The sequence below is a fragment of the Hermetia illucens genome, chromosome 1 (assembly GCF_905115235.1).
Source record: "Hermetia illucens chromosome 1, iHerIll2.2.curated.20191125, whole genome shotgun sequence".
NCBI lineage: Eukaryota > Metazoa > Arthropoda > Insecta > Diptera > Stratiomyidae > Hermetia > Hermetia illucens.
In genome coordinates, this window is record NC_051849.1 from 28,179,519 (window position 1) to 28,202,940 (window position 23,422).

A 23,422-nucleotide genomic window follows, 5' to 3' on the forward strand; every position below is an offset into this window, starting at 1 on the left:
AAGAATTTCGTCGGCACACACACATGAAAAGGTCAAAAGATGAACAAAGGCGACCACTCCATCGCTGGCTACGCCATGCAATGGAATCAACTGCCCCAGGTCAGCCGAGGAGACGGTCACCTCAATAAAACATGGAACAGAACAGGGGAGAATGAGAACAAGCTTCTCGAGAAGTCCTAGAGGGAGCTGAAACACATTTCAGCAAACCGTCAACGGTGGCGCGAGGTTGCTGTACACCTATTCGCGAGGTATAGCGCGGCAACCATAACTACGCGCATCGTCTATGGTTCGCTGAAATGCGCTCCCCCGGAATTCCCGAAATGCTGGCATTCCCCCTCTACTGTTCTGCGCCAAATACTCTTGGGGCGACCCACTAGTCGTCATCAACGAGCGCAATATATTCGTTTAGTTTAAATTCAGTCAAAAATCGTTCATGTGCACTTATTTTAGGAGGTTTTGCTTTTTTCACCACCGACGAAAATTCCAATGTGGATTGACCGCGCAAGAAAGAGGTGTTATTATTATTAAAATAAGATGCACCCGGATACTTCTAGTTTTATCTAAACCGAATCATCTTGTAATAGAAGATGTTTATCACAATGATAAGCCAGTACAGATACGTGCGTTATAAAACTCTAATCTTTAAAGTTCTGCCCCCCACATTGAACATTTATATCCAAAAACTTCCCCACCTCCATCATATTTCAGTCATAGAGACAGATACCTCCCTAACATTCAATATATGGCTGAGATTATGTACATACAAATAAAGCAACTGGTAACTTTCTTCTTATTCTTCCTCATCCTATCTAATTAGATTTTATTTTCTCAGAACTTTCTCCGTATGCAGTAACACGTGTAGTTCGAAGCATAAGCCTAACAAAAACAGGAGCTATCCATCGAGAAAAGGGCATTGACCTGGACGTGCTAGGGACCAATTTTGTATCAATATTATTTCATCACAGGTTTTGCAGTACCTGTTTTATAGCCAACTTTATCAGTTGTTATTTCCCTTGCGACACAACTAAAACCTGCTGAAAAATTTCGTCTGTTATTCTCCAAAACTTTCTCGAATACCTTTCATAAAGGAAAAATGAATTATTCGTAAGCTTCGAGCCTTCTGATGCTTAATATTTGGGAAGTGAATAGAGGAAATAACTACAACCGGGATTCATTTATTAGCTTATTCACATCTCTGAGAATATTTCAAGATGTCGTACTATCTCCATGTTGGACGCGCCGACAACTCTAGCTAAGTTTTCCAAAAAGGAAATCCAATCTATTCATACGTGTCATGTATGCTGGGAGAAGTCATCATAGACTATCAAACTTTGTTGAAAATTACCTTCATGCATCATAATCGTAATTGATTAGGACCTATCAGCGTCCATATTGGGGTTGGCTAGAACAATGGCAAAGGATTCAGAAAAAACCAACGGAGGTATTATATGGAGGAAGAGTATAACAAAGCTAATCAAAAAATTCACAAAAACGTTAGTAAATCTTACATAGAAGTCCATTCAAAATTTACCCAACACAAACAGCACTTGTTTAAGTTTCAGTAAACCCTGATCAAGAGCTGTTACAATTCAGTTTACCACTAACCTCATTCCTTGCTTTGTTCTCATTGTTAATTGAACTCGGAATAACTTCACTCTCTTGAGATTCCCCCGGATCCATTGTCTCCGCAATGCTATTTGGTTCGGTTGCAGTAGTTTTTCCATTACTTAGTCCCGATGGACCAGCACCATCGTCAAACTCAGCAGGAGTACTTGGTGTTTCGTTATTGATTTGCTGTGAACTTTTTTTAATTTCAAATCCAATCGCTTTTTCCGTCAAGTGACTTAGTGGATTGCTTGATGAAACTTTCGCGGCTGGAGTTGAAGAACCACTAGCTGAATTTCTTTTAAAGGGATTTCGTCGTTGATGACTAATTACCATCGGTTTCTGCGGGGGAGATAATTGAAATTTTCGAATTATAAATAGAATTTGGTATTAATTGTTAGCAAGAAAATGTTAATTAATTTCATGAGACGCTGAAATAATGTATTAGCACTGATATAAAAAGCAACAACGTGAATGGCCATTCATTTTCAACTTATAGATATGTAAACAAGGATAGAATAAATTTGAGTAAAATCATTTTCCCTAACTTCTCAAAGTACACATTTTACGATAACGCTTAAAAGTTTAATGTTCTCGAATTATTGTAATATAATTCTCAGAAATTCCCTTTCGGGACCTGTAGACAATCGAGTGCCATAGTAAAAGCAACGCATTGCTCAGGTGTTTCCCAACTTTCCAGGCACAGGCAAACGGAGCAAAACTCAGATAAAAGTCTCTCAAAAAAACAGATACAAGTACCATTCCCTACCACATGCCCGTTTAACTTCCCCCACCCCATTCCCACGTCACTACCACATTCCCACAGATTCACCTATTGCCAAAACACCGAAAACTTTATGCCGTAGGCGTGACAATGTGAAAGTTTTAAGAGAGATTTCCTATCGTTGTCATCATCAAAAGACAGCATAGCGCTACGACAATTCGCATAAATATATATGCGTTATAAGTCTTACAAGCTTTCATAGCTTAGCGGTAATGATGTTTACCCAAAGGACGATGACGTGATGACTCGAAAATGAGATGATCCTTTGCATAATTTGTTCATTCGGAATTGTGTATTCGATGATGAAAGTCAATTTCATCTTACAAAGTTGAATTGGCAAAATGAAGGAATAGAGAAAATTTTAAACGCACCAGAATACATTATGACAACGATAAATAACAAAAGGAGCAGCCAAATGCTGTAATCAAATTTAAAGATGAAAAATTCGAGGAAATTTTCATTAAATTGTTTGCCAAATGCTGAACTTCAGATGAAATTTATATTCTTGGAACTGCCTCGTTCTTTCCAAATATGGGGAAAATTTTACAAAATAACAACGAATTGTCGTTAATTCAATGATTGGGTCTTCAGGCCACGCATCAATAATGTCGTCTGTTACAGATTTATTATTTTTCCACTTCGAAAATACAAAGCTCCGTGTGCACACAAAGACGTGTATAGCATTAGCAGCAACTAACCCCCATAAATCACACCAAAGATAAAGAGATTCTAAGCAATGGCTGAGATTAAAGATACGTTTAATAGATTTTGTTATGCGTCTGGTGTTCGTAGATTGAAATTCTATTTAGTTGGCTCTCGATTATACCCATACTTTCCGCCACGCTGAAACTGGATCTATCGGCTACAAACTTGGTAGCGACGAGAGAAATGTCTAAGCGACGAACCAATTCAGACATGGCTCAATTATTGGCATCACTATCAGAAAAGCTCATTTCGATAATCATCTCAATTCTTATTTGATTACTCCCATAGAATTTTGTTTCATTCGAGGAATATCCACTTTTGAATACTTGTACATATTCTATGTTTTGAATTTGCATGTGGAATGTGGTTTGGAATCACAACGTATAATTTAATTTCTGTACTTTAAGTTTTATTCCAATATAAATGGAAGTAGGCTCCGTTTTGCTTGTTGTTCCAACTGACGTTTACTGACAGCCTGTAACAGTTAATCAAAACCTCATTCATACAGTAGTAAATCAGAATTTGAAATTAACGCAACCTGGATGAAGTGACGTTCCACAACTGGTGTTCTTTGTGATCGACGTATCAACGAACGTCTCAAATCTAAAATTTACCGCAATATCGTCCGTCCTGTCACTCTGTATGGTCCTGAGTGAATGGAATGAACGGCGTCTTGCGGTAATAGAGACGAAGATGTTACGTTGAACTAGTGGCGTAACACGGTTTGATCACATCCGAAATGGGGATATCCGTGATCATTATGGGGTTGCACCGTTCGTATAAAAGTTGCGAGAGGCGTCTTCGATGGTATGGTCACGCAATTCGTACTAAGGAGAATCTACTTACCAAGATTGGTCTGAACATCGAAGTCGATGGTAAACGACCGAAAGGCCGACCTAAACAACAGTGGCTTGATACGCTGGATGGGGATTTAAAAGCTTCGAGATTGCACCCAGATCAGGCATTCGATAGAGCCAAATGGCGAAGCCGACCCCGCTTGTGAACGGGACAAAAGCTGAAGAAAAAGAAGAAGATCTATGCTAAAAATTAAAAGAGGACGAAGATAGCTTACGTTTTCGTCCCACCTCAGACGCTGCTTCAATTCTGCCCTGGGAGCAGCGTGAATTGCTTCAGTCACACTGACGAATTCTGTAAGCCGTCTTAATTTAATAATAATGTTTGAACCTTGGGTGGTAAGCTCAAAAAGAGGAATGCGTGGACCAAAAAAGGATGGGAGTAAGCTGGTCTCCATTTGGTCTGCTCCGACATCAAGTGAATGTGGACTTAAGACTCCTCAATCCCTAAACAAACAAATTTTCTAACTCCAGGTTAGCTTTGGTCTAAAGTGTGGACAAATTTACGTTCGATATAATTCGCACCCATGTTGTGTTTTGCGAATTATAAAAAAGAGAGATATAACACTTGCAAACCGTTTCGATCACGATTCTCCCAGGGCAGAGGTGATGCAGTGTCTGATGAGTTGCATCTGTCCCGTCCCATCTTCATCCACTTTAAATGTTTGATTCTTGGATGGCCCCAGAAGAGAAGCCCGTGGACCAAAAATAATGAGACTAAGTTACTTTCCATTTGGCCGGTCCGATATCAAGTGGATGCGGATTTAGGACCTCTGAAGCACTAAACAAAAAATTGATCATATTAACGTTACGTGAACACCAGACTTTCGTACTCGGGCTGATTGACTCCCAAACTCCCAGCTACAATAAACGACAAAACAGTTAGCCCTTATAAAATGGTTGCGCTAACCAGAATGGAGATTCCTCCTTTATCCAATAAATTTTCAAAAGAATTCATGTGGGGACTTTGAGGAGCTGTATCTAATATTTTGGGACAACCATATTATGGTATAATTCGCTTTATGCTTTGGGTCGTTATCTTGGTAAAACATGAAACCAATTTTCAACTCCAACTCTTCTGCACTGCGTGCCAAATTTTTTGGTAAAGGTTTGTAGGGATCCATAGATGCGTCACACCACTCACTTGATCACCACAACGCTTGGCGCAAGCGGACGTGATGTACAATGAATACTTCAGTTTAATTTCCTTGTTATTCTTCAAAAATGAATAAAGTTATTATATGGTCAGTGTGGATTCCTTCTTTTAGTTCTATCCATCCTAGATATTGGTGTCCTTCCGACGTACTGCTCCCATCCCAGCGCCCGCATTACGCTTCAATCCACTAGTAAAAAATTTGTTTGGCCAAGCATGCGGAAAGACGTGCATTGTTCGCTCGAACGTGCCTTCCCTGCCAAAGATCCAAGCCTGGCAGGCACACGAAGAACGAGTTCCAACCATTTCGAACACCCCATAAATGGCTTCAACAGGTCTACGTCGATATCGTCGGACCACTGATGTCTTCACGTGGTTATCGTTATTGCGTAACAATGGTGAACAGATTTTCACGCTGACCCGAAGCTGTGCCTTTGCCAGATCAAAGTGGTGAGTCCACGCTTTTATGCTACATGAATTTCCCGCTATGGAGCTCCTAGCATCGTCACGTCTGACCAGGGAACTCAATTTGAATCCGCGTTCTTCACGTCGCTTACGAAACTCCTGGGATGCAAGCGTACGCGTACCATCCGACATCCAACGGATTAGTCAAACGTTTCCAGAGGTCCCTAAAGGCAGCTATTATATGCCACGAGGACAACGCCAATTGAGTTGAAATTGTGCGCACTTTTTGGAACCACTCTGCGACTGCCCGGAGAATTGTTCGTCAACGATAACACCGACAGCGATCGAAAGTTGTTCATCGACCAATTTCGTCAACAAATGCGAGAAATTCAACCAACGCCCGTGGTTCATCGCAACGCTCATACCATCTTCGTCCACAAAGGTCTCAAAGCGTGCTCCCATGTTTTCATGCGAGTGCCCCCAGTAAAGAAGTCACTTTCGCAACCATACACCGGATCCAACCGTGTAATTCGCCGCATAGCCAGTGTGCTCAACACGATTGACGTCAACGGAAGGAGTTGTAACGTCTCCACAGAGAGGCTCAAGCCAGCGTTTAGATGCATCGATGTTCCTTCGTTCCATTCTCAAGTCCCTGATGAGCGGAACACCACTAGCGAGACGAGATACCACCGACGTGTCTTGCCGGTGTTCCAACCACATCAAATAATATAAATGAGCCGCTTAACAAATTAGTTGAAAGCCACTCAATCCACCACCAGCACGAATTCGACGAACATAGCTACCAAAACTTCCGCGTGACAATGTCACTCAGGGGAGAGTAATGTAGGGATCCACTAGCAACGGCATGGCATTATAGAGAAGCGTGGGCAACTTCCCTCCATTGATGCGTCACACCACTCACTTGATCATAAACGCTTGGCACGAGCGGACGTGTTGTACAATGAATACTTCAGTTTAATTTCCTTGTTATTCTTTAACAAGGCGGGAAACCGGGAGCTGGACGCTTCAGGTATGAAACATTTTGTTTGTTTTCCTTTATAAAGACCTTTAAGAATGAATTTGTCCCACTAGTACGTAAAACCTAATATACGCATACATGAGAATATCCACTTTCGGGTGAAATTGACCACCAAAATCTTGAATTCCCAAAGAAGTGACAACTTTGACCTATTATAACTTTGTTAGTAATAGTGCGATTTCCACCAAACTTGGTAGGATCAAGCTCTATATTATAGCCCACATCGCCGAACGTGGTACTAGGATGAACTTAACGGGGGTTTCTGCGCTAATTACTGAAAATTATAGTAATATACTATTATTAACTTTATTTGAAGGGATATCGGTATGAAAGGTATTTCGGAGCCTAGCCACCATATAGTGGCAACCTCCCCGCCTTTCCAACGAATGTCAAAACTGAGACCAGCTTTGGAAAGTACCAACCGAGACGATTCATTTGATACCCCACATGACTATATTTGGTGAAAAAAAAATTTACACCCCCCTTTTGCATATATGGGGACTCCCCCCCCCCCCGCCCTTAAATTCGGCGTAACAGGATGTAACTTACTGTATGCCTGATCGTTCACAATTCCCATCTGTCCACCAAATTTGGTGTCAATCGGTGCTAAAGTCTCCGAAAAAAATGCGTGTGGCGGACAGACAGATAGACACTAAACCGATTTTAATAAGGTTTTGTTTTACACAGAACCTTAAAAATGAATAAAGTTTTTATATGTTCAGTATGGATTCCTTCTTTTAGTTCTATGGATCAAGTCAACCTCCACGACACATCCTACAGGTTGAATTTTCAACCCCATCTTTGGATGACTTTATGAAGATGTACCCTCCTCTCTCTTTAAAACCGATGAAAGCTCCTGGCAATCAACAGCCACTCCGACTTTTTTGAGGCCTAGATGTGTGATCTTTTTTTCAGATTTTTCAGTTGGATAGGTTGCACATTTTGAGCCCCCACTCCTGTCAGGATCAGTTTTAAAAAGTACTAATTGAGCCATTTCATTTGATGCCTCACACGATTATATTCTGTGAAAAAAATGTACACCCCCTTTCGCTCTTAAACTCAACACAAAATGGCGCCACTTGCTATATGTAAAGGGATTCACAGACCACACGTTCGTGACAATCGGTCCAGCCATTTCCGAATAAATCCGGTTTGAGGCAGATAGACAGACAGACAGACTTCGAATCGATTCTAATAACAAAACGTTAAAAATATAACTTTTTAAGGTCAAATGGGACTATTTTCATGTTAAAACGCAAGGGTTTAACTACGAACCCTACCCCTGCAGGCGGAAAGAAGGCTTTGATGAGAAAAGGAAGAGATCTTCTCTCGCAAACCCCGTTGGTCACCCCACTTTAAATAGTTATGGCGCTCTAAATGGGGTATTTTGGTATCATCATAGTAAAGTCTGATTTGTCAGCGCCACTTTTGAAGACTTTACCATGATGTTATAAAAAAAAAACACTTTGAGGGTCCGCCGCGAGTTTTCATCGGATTTGAAAAAAGGCAACAAGCCACTCCGAGAATGGGGTTCCACGTATTTCAAAATATTAATAGAAATAGCACAAAGTTTTATCTCTCACTAGATTGTGCAACACGTTAACAAAACTAGAATTAAAAGTTTCTCCTTTTCGGCTACAAAGTTATATATTAAACAAGTATCGTGTTTTTCCTTTCTTCTGGTTTCCTTTCTGTTGCAAAATTTTTCAAATTCTACAATTAAATTAAGCTTGAAGTGTCAACGTTATAAAGGGTGTTTGCTTATAGCCGGAAAACTTTAAATTGAAAAAAACAAAAACAAAAAAAAATGTTGTCTTTATTTGACAAACAATTTTATGGCATTAATTATTTCGGGTGATTGGCCGTCGCGATTGGGCATTCTGGAGGTCCAATTTCCACACACTGTTCGCAGTAAATCAGCCTGCATTTTGGCAGCAACGCAACGTGTGTTACGTTCTTACTTTACGTAGACTCGTCACTAGTTACGTTACTTGTTTTACGTAAACTCGTATCACTGGATTGCGTAGCGCTAGGCAAAACCCGTTCTATAAATTTAGTATAAGCGTTTATTTTCTACTAAATTATATAACCATACTGCACAATTAATTATAAAACAATTCCTTCAACTGGTAAACGATAAACACTACTGGATCCCTCTGCAATACTCACTCGTGTATCTTCCTTACTTCGCAATTTTCTTCTATTTATCATTTCGCTTTCTTCACAGTAATTATACCAAAACTCTTGCCTTTTCCGTGATCATTTATCCGACCCGTCTGATTCTTTCCACTTCCTGCAACGCTTTTTATAATTCCGTTTTACGTACCTTCCTCTACTCCAATAATGACACTCGCTTCTAAAAATGTGCATAAGTATTACGCTCATCAATTTTACAACTTGGCGAACCATTGGCTTCAAGTTACTAAGCGAATAGTACACTGTTGTTAAATTCCTTGCCGTCCAGAATCTGCCCTTCAAGGTCTCAAGTTCTTATCACTCGCTTCTCGCCACTTCAGATTCTCCTTCTGCCGAATTATCACCTCTTGAATAGTCATCTCCTCCGATTTTGAACCATCCCGCCAGGTGGTCTCATCCTGCTTACAAATTCCTTCCTACTGTTTCGTAAATTCTCCTGCCATTTTACACCTTCACCTATGACCTCCTCTTCATGGTCTACTGCTTCTCGGTAGTTTCGCTCTGGCTCCTGACTGATCACTTCTTGTGATTTTCGAATATTCTGACTGGTACTCTCATGCAGCTTGTCAACTTCCTCCGGCCGTTTTTCAACTACTTGCAGCATCTCTTCCATCGGCTTTGGAATCTTCATTCTGACACACTACAGTTCCCGTTTTTCTTTCCTGAGGTTCTTCAACTACAAAACGATTAAGAGATTCCCCTCTCAATCGTTTTGTAGTTTCTTTTTTTATTCGCTCGGCGTACTACTTCCTGAGTGCTTTTCTTTTGTTCTTCGTTCACTTCATTTTCCTTAAATATTACTTCAAACCGTTGCTTTAATTCTTCCATAAATTTTGCCTGCCTTTAGTTTTCTCGTCTCCCTTCATCTCTTCCATAAATTTTATTTATTTTTCGTCTTGTTGCGCTTCCTTCTCCTCTTGCCTTCTAGTCAACTCTGTCATAAATTTTTCCTGCATACTCGAGAAAGCTTGCAGTAACGCGTCCATATCGTTGTGATTTATCACGAAAGCTCCAGATCCACTACGGCTGACACGATAGTTTTTACACTGCCCACTAGGAACCACAGAACGCGACAGATTTAGCTAGACATTGGCAACTGCACGGCACGACACGACAGAATACTCCTTTCCATATTTACAAGAACATTATTTTTCGTACGCATAGCATGTTCGCAGGGAGGAGCCGAGACCTCAATTGAGGTGCACCCAAATATTTGTAGGCATTATGGGCCGCGTGCTGGAAAAGTGGCAAAGTTAAATTCAGATAGAAACATTTGTCTGTTGCAGACACAGACATCTGTCTGTTTGTTGTCTGGCATAGAAGTTTCTCTGAAAGAGGCATTTATCCGAAGTAATCATTTGTCTGACACAGCCTTGTCTGTATGATGTCTGAGACCAGCACAGATAGTTCTCTGTTTGATATGTGAGACCAGCACAGGTAGTTCTCTGTTTTATGTCTGAGACGCAGACAGAAGTTTGACAGACACAAGCATAGCTGTTTGTCTAAAACTAACTTCATATTTATTGGCACGTAACGTCACAGACACAAAAATATTCTTCTACGCATAGTGAATGCGAGTATTAATTCATATTGAGAGCCATTGAGCGTAGCGAATCCACACAGATACACACGCTACGTGGCGGTAAGTATGAATACTACTTAACATAGCCATTTGCCTGAAACACATATTTATCTGAGACATTTAACTGACATGTATACAGACTTTTGCCTAAGTCAAACATAAACTAATAATAGTGATATGGTCCGTATCGTGGTGGTTCTGATGGCTGCCAATCATTAACAAGTTTGCAGCAAAGAGAAAACTACAAACAGAAACTAGGATTCGAGCCCGAGTCATAAGATCAATAGCTGATCCTTAACCAACTCGCTCACCGCACCATCAATAAGCATTATCCCTCAATGAAGTCAAAGACCATCAATATCAAACTAACGAAAAACGAATATTCAACATTTCAACTCACCGGTGAAATTTGTGGCTGTGCTCCAGCTGTCGATTTATTCTTCTGCATGAGCAACAATCCAGCATTCAACGGACTATTTTGTATAACATTCATGAACTCCACTTCATTCTCGTGCATTTCCTTCTCTCGTGTCTTTTCCTGTACAGAAAATATATAAATTAATTACCAACACGAGAACATTTCCTATAAATATCTTACTAAAGAAGGGATCACTTACTTGCTCTTCAATATGCGGCAATAGTTCGCTCAATTTATCAACTAAATGTATTCGTCCCAATTTACTGGCATACTTCACAGCCAACGATAAAAGTTGCGGTGAGGCAATCATCTCAATAAGCTCTTTGGCGCGTGCTTCCATTTCAGCTCGACAAGCATGCTAATGAAATAAAACGGAATCGATAAGGCGACGAGAAATGAAATAAAATAGCAATTAGCAAAATGATGTTATCCTGTAACGTGCTTCAAATTCATCCAATCGAATCGAAAGTGAACTTGATGTGAGTTGTATCGTGTAATTCACTTTGATTCCCGGATAATACCGAATTCTAAGAAGGATCTTCAATAGCTTGCTTTTCTGACAAATTACATAATAATTGATATGCTTAAAGATCCCAATAGCAAACGAGAACAGATTGATATTTAACAATGTAATTGTAACAGCTCTTGTTCCCAAAAGTCGGAATTCAAAGCTAGATCTCGTCTGCTAGGCATCCAATGTAAAATTTACAACATTCCAACAAAACTACTTACAGCAAACAGCTTGGTAGCAGTCTCCTTTACAACCAACTCGGAATTGTCAACATTGAAAGTGGAATATCGAATCAATGTCTCCTCCAATTGGGATTTGTCCGAATCAAGTTCACATAATGGTATTTGCATTGGCAATTCAGTAACCATTGGACGAGGATTTGTCATGGGATATGAGGCACCACGACAAAGCACTGCTTGCAGAATTTGTGAACTTTCTATGATGTCAATTATGAAGAAGTTATTTGAAACACTTTGAGTCTGAAGGGGAAAATACAAGATTGGGTCAGATGGAAAATTTTTCAAGGAATACAATACACTTACGTGCTTCATTGTGTCACAAATCGGTTGCCACGTGTTGCTTTTCATGTTAAACATTTGCACCATCCCCATCGTGTCGCAGATGGCTGGGGACCCTCGATCTGAGTAGCCAATCCATGTGAGTTTCTTTCCTTGTGGAAGAGGAATGTGGGCTTCCTTGCAGCGAACGTTTAAACCTAGAAATTCAACATTGATAGAAATCTAATCAAATGTAACTGAAATGTAATGGGAGGAAGAAGAAAACTTTGCATTCTTCTGCTGGGTTATTAGGGAAATAGGAAAAACAGTTACAAGTCATGTTTACCGAAAAACTGAATGAACATTGCTGTTATGTGTTGATCCTCAGAGGCCGGGGCTCTATGATAGGCAACAAACAATTTGTCACCGTGTCCACAAACTGCCACAACTGGTCCAGGAATAGTTATTATCTGAAATCAAAGAAAATTAGAGACAATTTGTCACTTTTCAAGAATTCATTACCTGCCGTTGGGTGCCCATAGCACTGAACACTCTCAAATACCGACAATCTGTTGCCACTGCCACCAACGAAGTTGTCGCCACAAGAGCAACAGCACTTTCACAATCCGGAAAATCCACAGACCATTCTCGACTCGATGCACCCAACACTATACAAACCAATTTGCTGGAAGATTCTGCTGATAGTGCCAACACTGTAGAACTTAGACTGGCAAGGGTGTGATTTTGATAATTGTTCATGTGCAAAGCATGGTGAACACTTGTGTCGTGAAATTCCACATCAATTGTTCCTTCAGCATCATTGTTGTGAGCACGGACTATGCCAACATTGTTCCAAACAAGATACCTATAGCATATTCGAACAAAATGAACCTTACAAAATATTTGAATGGAAAATTCTTTGGAACTTTACCTATGCTCCAAGTCAGACGGAGTTGAACCAGGTTGAAATGCTCCTTGTTGGTTATATGTTTTCATGGGCACTCGTTCTGGACTCGACCGGACACTCTTCAATGAATCTTTGGACTCTTCGTCATCATCCAACCCTTTGTTCCGCAAAGTTTCATTTTTTATCCGTTTCAAAGATACACAGTTCTCATTATCCTCGTCCTCCCCATTATCATCTTCAAATTGAACTGAACAAAAAGTTATTAATGAACTTTAGCTCGAAACCAATTATCTTACGTCCATCCAAATCAGATTCAGCACCATCCTCCTCCATTGCTTCTGCCACAAGGAAATCTTCACCATTTTCATCGTCTTCCGCATCATCACACCCAACTACTGTTCCCAACTGACCAGTTGAATCGCAATATGCAAATTCTCCATTACTTTTCGGATTCCAAACAATGGCAGTTAGTCTATTTGATTCCGAGCTTGCACATTCACCTTTTACCGTTTGTGACTTCCTCACATTCCATACGGATATCTCACCAGTTTCCGTTCCGGCTGCTATGAACTGACCACATTGTGAAAACGAGCAACAACTGTACGTGCTTGCCACATTATCGTCGGATAATGTGGTTTTCACTTCCCATGTATTTGTATTTAGGATGATAATCTCCTTATCTTTGACATAGGCAAGCATTCGACCGGTAGGCGGATCGAAACATGCTGAAACTGAGCAAGGAATTACAAGTTATCGCCGGTGTATATGACAATAATGTTATTTGCTTTACCGAATGATTTGACCGAGTCGAAAGTATTCACTTTTGGGAGGCCAGAAATAGTTTTTATTTCTTTTCTCTCTGCAATGTCCCATATTTTGATCGTACCGTCGCCTGAACTTGATGCCAACAAGCCTTTAATACTTAAGTCGATGGAAAGAATTGGTCCTTGATGACCGGATAACAAAGATTCTTGTTCACTTTTATCTTTTGGCACAATTTTTATGTCGGTATCTTCTGATCCCGCAGCTATGTACTGGAAATCAAATAGAAATGATGTCTCGGTATTATATTTATAATTCTGTGAACAGGACATTTTTCTTCGGTATAAGTATATTCAGAAAAAGTAGGAGATTAAAAGCTTTAATGTTTAGATGCGAAGGACTTTTTGATGGTCCCTTTTGATGAGGAATTTGGGAAGAATTTAGCTTTTACTGAGTAATTTTTACCAAGAAAATCCATCCTTATATCGTTTCTATTACAAAAAGGAACGGATAATCATCCACGCAAGGTGACCTGAGCACAATTTAAAAAGAAACAACGGAGAGGATAAGTCGCCGTCTAATATCTAAGCATCTCAAGACGAAAGCAGTTTGCATTGATGACGCACCTGTAATTCTGATTCTCGTTGATTCTCTAAATAGGCAATCAAAATGAATAGACAAGTATCAATTACCCACTTGCAAATATTGGAACTTTCAGGTTGAAAAACTTCAGATAGAAACTTACGTTTCAGTTGGGATCAAGCAATATATCGTTAGAATAGATTCTCTGAAAGCCAAACTATCGCACCTCGGGAATCAATGTGTGACTCTCCGTGAGTTAAACTTCTCGTCTACCAAGAACGCGAGACACTTTAGAATGAGAGCTCGAAATACCTCTCCAAAACCAGGATGTTATGGAAATCGTATCCATACTGATACTAGGTGTTTCATCACTGATAACAATGTGATAAGAACGAAGAAATGAGAAATTAGGACATGAGGCAACGGAGCTAATCTCAACATTGGTCTGCTGCGAGGACCACAACTAACAATGATCCATGATTAGAAGGGAAGGACCAGTAAGAGTACGTCTGAGATTGGCGTATCAAGCATCAGAGAGGAGACAGACCATAGTCTCAAGTGAGTCAAGTAATATATGAAGTATGTGAAGAAAAGCCTGGAACCTGAAGAGATGCGCAAGAAGGCTCAGAATATATCTAAGCCTAAAATGTGAGATTAGAAGCTGGAGGGAGCAACAAGCACCCAGAAGAGGAATATTTCCAAAAAAAACTTGACCAGGCAAAGAGGAGCCAGGAGACCGCGTTAGCTATGCTAGCGCGGCCAAGAGTACCCGAATTTCAATTTTACCTAGATAATTTCCGAAGCAAACACTCAATTGCAGGAAGTCATGGAAAACCTTATTGTCAGGAAAATACGTTAGGCAGTGTACGCTTTCAACCAGGTCCGATACTGGTAGACTGGGCAATAGAGGATTTTCTACACTTCATAATCACCCAAATGAGGGTCCCCAAACAAAACTGTGAAAAATGTTCAGAAGCATAGTGGAAGACAAAACAAAACTTCTCACGATCGAAGAGGACAATCAATTTCTGGAGGCAATTAAAAGCAACAAGTGTCATAAATTACAGATTCGTTAATATCCCAGTGCTCGTGCAAAGGAGAAACCAAAGGATACTCTTGAGACGGCCGCGTCATCGAGCTCCTTCATAGGAGACGACACCCAAATTGTACCGGAACAAGTCATTAAACTGATGAGGTTGTTACTGTTATAAACATCTTCAAAAACGATGCAAAGATTATTGGGCATACAGGTTGAGGTTGCTTCCTGATGACCTAAGAAAGGTTATGAGGTCAATAGTACCGAGGGGCGAGGAGAAAGACGGGACAGCGACCAGTAGGCGAATGCTCCAAGACTTAATTAGGGCGATCAGACCCGAGTCTGCACGGGGACTCATCTGAAGTCGCTTCGATTATGAAACCTTACAAGGAGTATACCGGTACCGTAGGAATAGGAATAATAATAATATTGAATCAGGGCCTTGAAGTGTATTAGAGCACTTCACTCAAGGCCGTAGCGATACACTGTAGTACACTGTAGGAAGCAATGTGGTGAGCATTGCGCTCATCATCATCATCAAAGGCGCAACAATCGGTATCCGGCCTAGGCCTGCCTTAGTAAGGAACTCTAGACACCCCGGTTTGGCGCCGAGGTCCACCAATTCGATATCCCTAAAAGCTGTCTGGCGTCCTGACCTACACCATCCGTCCACCTCAGGCAGGGTCTGCCTCGTCTTCTTTTTCTACTATAGATATTGCCCTTATAGACTTTGCGGGCTGGATCATCATACGAATTAGGTGACCCCCAACCGCTACCTGTTGAGCCGGATTTTATCCACAAAAAGACGGTCGTAGTATCGCAGCATTGCACTCGCCCGAAATTATTAGCCTGATTTGACTCAAGTACTCATTCACAGCTGGTATCCGACTTGCAACCACGATAGGAGACCCCTCTGCGCCAGTGAGATTTGAACCGCGACCTTCCGCTATGACAACCCAGCGCTTTAACCACTTGATCCATCCGGAACCAGGATAGTCCCCTCAATTTGCAAGCCTCAGGAGAATTCCTGGTTCATGTATTTTCAGCTCGGACGTAGAGGTTGGCCCCCTAGTGGGAGTTTCATGGGGATTGTGGCTACGTCCAGACGAACAAAAAGACCTTCGGGCCTCAAACGTGGAATTGCGTTTGCAACTCGAACTCCTTAGTTCGGTAGAGATTTGGGCAGGTCTTGCATTCACCAGTATGAATGCTAAGCCATGCACTCTGTGTAGGCTGGTGCTGTTATTGCTTATCACAATGAGGCTCTAATTATTGTCACAAAATCAATCCGTGTCTTAAGAAGACCGTGGGGTTACACCTAAACAGCGGGTACTCACGTTAAACCATCAGAACGAACTGGGATTGGCCTAAGATAGGAGATATATCTGCGATAATGAGGCGCCAAGAAAACTCTCGTCGAAGTCCTAGACTTATGTCTATCTACCTATGCCATTCGTGTAGATCGTCGAGGATTTAACGATTGCTGTGTTAATTTATGATTCCGGGATACGGGAGGACCGAGACTTCAGCGTCTATATCGACAAGGTAGTACACCGGCTTAAGGTTCAGGCAACATGGTGCTGCATTTCGGGTAGTGGTCGCCAGAGCTCCGGCAAGTCAATTTTTTTTTCGAGAAATTGCAGGAGCTGGTACCAGCGTGCCCTACCATCAAATTGCCATTTTCGGGAAACGAATCTAGACAGAGATCTAATCCTACTTCCCGAACGCAAAGCACCGACTGTCTCTGTTAATTTAGTGGTTGTTATTAGCAAAGCCTGCGTTTAGAGGGTTTTATTAAAGTTCTATAGTTAAAAATAAAAAAATCCAAACCGCCTCCTTTACTGAAAATTTATTGTCTGCAAATAAGCATATTTTGGTGACTATCAGCCTCATCAGTGTCTGGATTTGTTTCAAGTATGCATTTCGGCCACTACTTGTTACCTTCATCAATAGTTTCAAACCCAAGCACTGATGAAGGTGACAAGTAGTTGCCGAAATATGAATACTTGCAGACAATAAAATATTGAGCAAAGGAAACGGTTTCGATTTTTCTTATTTTTGGTGGTTATTAGCGTACCACCATTTGTTGCGGATGAGCTACCTGGTTTGACATGACACGAGACACCTAGCCAAACACGGATCGTGGGTGAACCTCGTGGATCTGGTCTGCCAATGTGTCCAGAGACCCCAAATTCGCCATGCATACCAGGACGGTCTGTCTGTTCTCCGGAAGTCTCAGCAGACACAAAGACTGTAACAACTCAGTGCCGACTTTATCACCATACAACTGCTTCATTTTGAGCAGCAGTTGGCTTAGCGCAGGGTCACTAAGGGTTAGCTCTGTCAACAAGCGATTAAGTTTGAAAGTTTCATTTACTGACAGGCGCTTAGTGAGCTGCTCCTTCCCTCTGCTAGGAATAGTCTTCGGGAACGTTGTAGACAAACTCAATTGCCTCCTCATTCAGACTGACAAGCGCGTGGTTAAACCGCGTAGCGACCATTGTGACGCCGACTATAGCGGGTTCCAATCGTTTCAAAACGTCCACATCACTGAGAAATGCTTCGAAGACTTTTCACCGTTGGGCCCCTTCTAGACTTCCTGTTTCACATGCAGCAGCTTTCCGGTGTGAAGCGTCTCCAGGTCCTCAATGATTTTCCCAATTATTTTTTTTTGCATTCATCATTACCAACGGCGCAACAACCGGTATCTGGTCTAGGCCTGCCTTAATAAGGAACTCCAGACATCCCGGTTTTCCGCCGAAGTCCACCAATTCGATATCCCTAAAAGCTGTCTAGCGTCCTGACCTACGCCATCGCCTCGTCTTCTTTTTCTACCATAGACATAGCCCTTATAGACTTTCCGGGCTGGATCATCCTCATCCATACGGATTAAATGACCTGCCCACCGTAGCCTATTGGACCGGATTTTATCCACAACCTGACGGTCAGGTATCGCTCATAGATTTCGTCGTTATGTAGGCTACGGAATCGTATATCCTCATGTAGGTTGCCAAAAATTCTTCGGAGGGTTCTTCTCTCGAACGCGGCCAAGAGTTCGCAATTTTTCTTGCTAAGAACCCAAGTTTCCGAGGAATACATGAGGACTGGCGAGATCGTTGTCTTGTGCAGTTAGAGCTTTGACCCTATGGTGGTGGTTATTGGTTGTGATTTTCGACCCTTGAAAGGAGAAATGATCAACGATCTCAAAGTTGTAGTCTCCTATCTTTATTCTTCCTGTTTGACCAATGCGGTTTGATGTTGGTGGTTGGTTGGTTTTTAGTGCTGACGTTGCCACCATGTACTTTGTCTTGCCTTCATTGATGTGCAGCCCAAGATCTCGCGCCGATTACCGCCTGCTCGATCTGGATGAAGACAGTTTCTACGTCTCGGGTCGTTCTTCCTATGATGTCGATATCGTCAGCATAGGCCAGAAGTTGGGTGAACTTAAAGAGGATCGTACCCCACGCATTCACCTCAGCATCACGGATAACTTTCTCCAGGCCCAGGTTAAAGAGGACGAATGATAGGGCATCCCCTTGTCGTAGACCGTTGATGATGTCGAATGGTCTTGAGAGTGATCCTGCTGCTTTTATCTGGCCTCGCACATTGGTCAGGGTCAGCCTAGTCAGTCTTATTAATTTCGTTGGTATACCGAATTCACCCATGGCCGTGTACAGTTTTACCCTGGCTCTGCTGTCATAGGCGGCTTTAAAGTCGATGAATAGATGGTGCAACTGTTTTCCATCGCTTGCCGCAGAGAGAAAATCTGATCTGTTGCTGATTTGCCTGGAGTGAAGCCTCTTTGGCATGGGCCAATGATGTTCTGGGCGTATGGGGCTATCCGGCCTAGCAAGATAGCGGAGAATATCTTATAGATGGTACTCAGCAACGTGATACCGCTATAATTGCTGCACTGTGTGATATCTCTCTTTTTCTGTATGAGACAGATAATGCCTCTTTGCCAGTGGGGCAGCTACACGCTCCCACCTTAGAAGGGGCTCGACTACAAGTTAACGTGGAAGCACCATATCCAGGAACAATGCCAGAAATACCTGGAGACTTTCCCCAAAAGGGATTCATTGGATATATACATCCATAATAAAAACCATTTTGATGTATGCGTACAATGTCTGGTGGCCGAAATTGAACTTTGCTAACAGCAGGAAGCTGCTGACGCAGATTCAGAGGCTCGGTTGCCTAAGCATTACTAGAGCAATGATTAGTACGCCTACCGTAGCACTTGAGACTATTTTAAATGCAAAGCCAACCACGCATATAGGCTTAAAACTATTGGCACATGAAAAAGCGGTCAATCATTCGGTCATGCGTCCATCTGAAAATTTCTTGGTAAACATGAGGTGACTCTGATGCCCGCCGATCACATGGTTTCTAGATTCGTCTTCGAAGACATACTCCGTCGTAATCACCAAAATAGAAGAATGGTCGATAAATGTCTTTTGGGATTACAGACTTAATAATCTTCACCGACGGGTCAGTCGTGGAAAACGGATCGGGCGCGACCTCTCGGAAAAATGACGACCATATTCCAGGCAGAGATATAGGCCATTTTATTGGGAGCAGTAGAATATTTGCGGCAAAACTGGAGGGGTCGCATTATTCGAAACTGTTTCGACAGTCGGGCAACATTACAAGCACTAAACAGCAACGAAATAGCGGGCCAGTTGGTTTGGAGTTATCCTCCGGGCTGCTGAAACTTGGCCCACTGAACGAAACATTCCTGATGTGGATGCCAGGGCACTCAAACATCGCTGATAATGAGGAAGCTGACAGACTGGTTCGTCAAGGCTTTGAATCCACAACGGTGGTGTCAGAACCAACTTTTGGCATCTGGCCATCCATTGTCAAGTCCACTCTGAAGGGGGAAATGGCAACGATTCACGCAGTGGAATGGAGTAATTTAAATTTCTGCCGGCAGGCGAAAATCTTTGTGAAGAAACCCTAGTAGAACTTTTAACAGGACACTGTCCCTTAAGCTACCGCATAGAAAAAGTAGTCTCGTTCATATGCAGCCAATCCGAGGAGCAAAAAGAGACGACGCTGCACTTCGTATGCAGCTGCCCGGCCTCCTCATACCTCAGACGAAGATACCTTAGTAAGGTTTTCTTCAATGAAGAGTCTGCACGGCGAGAGGACGATGGATAGGCGATCTCCAGGGAGGGTAAAACGGGCCTAGCAAAGGTTTGAGTGGTTGGAGCTGTGACTCCTCCAAGCTAAACTAGCTGAAAAAAAGTGCATAGAAAGGTAGGTGTCAACAAGTATGACCCTTGATGCGCTAATGAAGTAGCTTCAGCAATCTCAAACAAATCTCGCCAGTTAAATAAATTTGTCATTCTTACAAAAAAGCAAAAAGAAGGGAGAACCCGAATCAAGCTCATTTGCATAAAAACCTCACTGGTGGCACTGGGATTTGTATCGAGACTTAACGTCGGATACCAGTCAAATTAGCTGTCAATTAGCATTATACGTGAGTCAAATCAGGATAATAATAGCCACATTACCTCTTACAAGGTACTGCATCGTTACGGCGAATGAATTGCTCTAACACACTTCAAGGCCATGATCCAATTGGATTGTCGCGACAATGATTACATATTATAAAAACCTCTGTATTATTGGTTGCACGCCATTCCTCAACCCCCTTGAACTACAATTTTTACTTACTTTGTCATTGACTCTAATACATGTAACAGGAGCCGTGAATCTCAACTCCGTCCCATCACGGTCACCTTCCGGAAACGTGTAAGCCTGAACCACATTCAAATCAGTTGAAACAAGCATCCTTTTGTCATATTGGACGACAGCTAGAACGAACTCTCCCAGACATTTGGAGGATGGATCATCATCGTCGATGCCTTGCCATGTTCTTATGTCTCCATCGGATCCGCATGTAATTATTGTTCTGCAAAATATATGAAAGTAAGTAGTGTTTGGACATTCTAATAAGTGTGCCTAATGATAACAAAGTTACTTACTCTCCATTTTCAGTGTACGTACAACTTGTGTGGCCGTTCGTGTGCGCATAGCGCATTGGCGTTCGCTTAAAAGGCATCCTAAAACACTTATTTTTACTGAAACACTTATATCCTCCTTAAACTTTAATTAAAAATTAGATACAACTCCCCAAAACACTTGCAGTTGTTAAACTCACGTCAAATATGAATGGGAGTACAGTATATTCGCGCCAAATTATGCAGTTGAAATTTTGCGATAGATGGCGTTTGTAATATTATAAAGAACTTAGAGAAAGTGCAAACAACTCTGTTGAGCTACGTTAAATGAATAGTACTTGGAAATGGAAAGGGCAATATCTATGGTAGAAAAAGAAAACGAGGCAGACCCTGCCTAAGATGGAGCGATGGCGTAGGCCAGGACGCCAGACAGCTTTTAGGGATATCGAATTGGTGGACCTCGGCGCAAAACCGGGATCTCTGGAGTTCCTTATTAAGGCAGGCCTAGACCGGATACCGGTTGTTGCGCCGTTAATGATGATGAATTGGAAATGAATGTTTTGAAGATGTAAGACGATGATATTATTTAAGTTTAGGGTGTAGATAACTCAAAAAGTTTGAGCAAAGAGCAATTTTAAGGAGACATTCATTTTCCAAGTCGAAAAAATTGAGCAGTATGTTATGACTTTTGCGAAAAATAAAGACGAATGCCGTATATCGCAAGCTGATTGAAGCAGCACCGTGAATTCCAAAGAAGCTCGCGTATAGCAAAAGAAGTTTTTGGAGAGAAGGATTTTATATTTGCAGAAATTCAAGGCCTACAGTATTCATCAGGAATTACAAAATAATGTAATAAGTAGAAATGATATATTTTTGTGTACGAAAAAAAAATCAAACACGTGTTTCTCGAAATAATATTTTTTAAACTCGTGAGACACATTTCTCGGGCTATAATCATCTAACTTGAAAAATTTCAAAAGCATTTGATTTTTTATATAAAATATTAGGGGATATACTACCTTTGAAAACTTATATACATTCAAATGCACCCTTTTTACAGGGGTAATTCCGCTAATTAACATTTTTTAGGAATCGTGAAAGGTGACTTTCGCCGATATTTTTTTATGTTCTTCAACATAAGTATATAGTATCCAAAAGAACGTTTTTCAATAAATATTATAAATTTTTTTGAATTAGTTGCTTTCTTTTCTGTTTAGAAAGCAAATTTCCCTTAGGGCACAATAGTTTGAACAGTCAGCCGCTAGCAATTGAATATATCTTATACGCCATTGAGGTAGTAGCTTCTTAACGGGATGGATTTGAAGGAAATTACCCAAACTAGTATCTGGTTGTCATCAAATGCGGGTAGAAGGGATAGAAGTTGATGCCCTCTTCTTTTCTTTTTCTTTTTCCTCAGCCTTTGTCCCGTTCACAAGCGGAGTCGGCTCGCCATGATCGGTTTCGCCATTTGCCTGATCTGGGTGCAATCTAGAGGCTTTTAAATCCCCATCCAGCTTATCAAGGCACCGTTGTTTCGGCCGGCCTTTTGGTCGTTTACCATCGACTTCGATGTTCAGACCAATCTTGGCAAGTGAATTCTCGTTAGCGCGAATTACGTGACCATACCATCGAAGACACCTCTCTCGCAACTTTTCCACGATCGGTGCAACCCCTTAACGATCGCGGATATCCTCATTTCGGATGTGATCAAAACGTGTTACGCCACTAATCCAACGTAACATCTTCGTCTCCATTATCGCAAGACGTCGTTCATTGTCTTTTATAGTCGGCCAACACTCAGAACCGTAGAGAGCGACAGGACGGACGACATTGCGGTAAATTTTAGATTTGAGACGTTCGTTGATACGTTCATCACAAAGAACACCAGTTGTGGAATGCCACTTCATCCAGGTTACGTTAATGCGTGAAGCAATTTCATAACGCAGTTCTCCGTTGGCTGATAGCATTGACCCGAGATATTTAAATTGCTCAGTTCTGGGCAGGTCAGTTTTGCTTAAATTCAATCTGAGACCGTATTGCATGAGGCGATCATTCCATTTTTGGACAAGTTGCTCGAGATCATTTTTGCTATCAAATGCTGGGAAAACATTATCTGCATAAAGCAGTGTGTAGGGCGCTGGACGTTGGGTGTCCCGTGTGACGGTGTCCATAACAAGAACAAAGGGGAGTGGTGAGAGGGCGCTTCCTTGATGAACCCCAACTGAGACACGAAGCGGTTTTGATACACCCGCCATACTTCGAACTTTACTTTTCGGATCGTGGTATACCAATTGAACCCAGCGCACGAGTTCTCCTGGCACTAGGTGTTGTCGTAGAGCATTCCCGATGAGTTCGTGTGGCACACGGTCAAACGCTTTCTCTAGATCCAGAAATGCAATGTAAAGAGGGCGATGCTT

At 41.7% G+C, this 23,422-nt stretch overlaps 1 protein-coding gene across 1 annotated transcript in view; it reads right to left on the bottom strand.

The window, feature by feature from the left end:
* Window positions 1-21,200, bottom strand: part of LOC119647162 (WD repeat and HMG-box DNA-binding protein 1) — a 28,163-nt gene extending 6,963 nt beyond the window's left edge. The window contains exons 1-12 of the mRNA XM_038047966.1: window positions 21,030-21,200; window positions 20,719-20,956; window positions 13,447-13,690; window positions 12,953-13,387; window positions 12,681-12,903; window positions 12,272-12,614; window positions 12,096-12,219; window positions 11,795-11,967; window positions 11,474-11,731; window positions 10,941-11,099; window positions 10,724-10,861; window positions 1,606-1,947 (exon numbers count right to left, since the gene is read on the bottom strand). Of these exons, the coding sequence (XP_037903894.1) occupies window positions 1,606-1,947; window positions 10,724-10,861; window positions 10,941-11,099; window positions 11,474-11,731; window positions 11,795-11,967; window positions 12,096-12,219; window positions 12,272-12,614; window positions 12,681-12,903; window positions 12,953-13,387; window positions 13,447-13,690; window positions 20,719-20,956; window positions 21,030-21,106 (2,754 nt within the window). The 5' untranslated portion in view covers window positions 21,107-21,200. The remainder of the gene's footprint in view (window positions 1-1,605; window positions 1,948-10,723; window positions 10,862-10,940; window positions 11,100-11,473; window positions 11,732-11,794; window positions 11,968-12,095; window positions 12,220-12,271; window positions 12,615-12,680; window positions 12,904-12,952; window positions 13,388-13,446; window positions 13,691-20,718; window positions 20,957-21,029) is intronic.
* Between the last annotated feature and the right edge of the window lie 2,222 nt (window positions 21,201-23,422).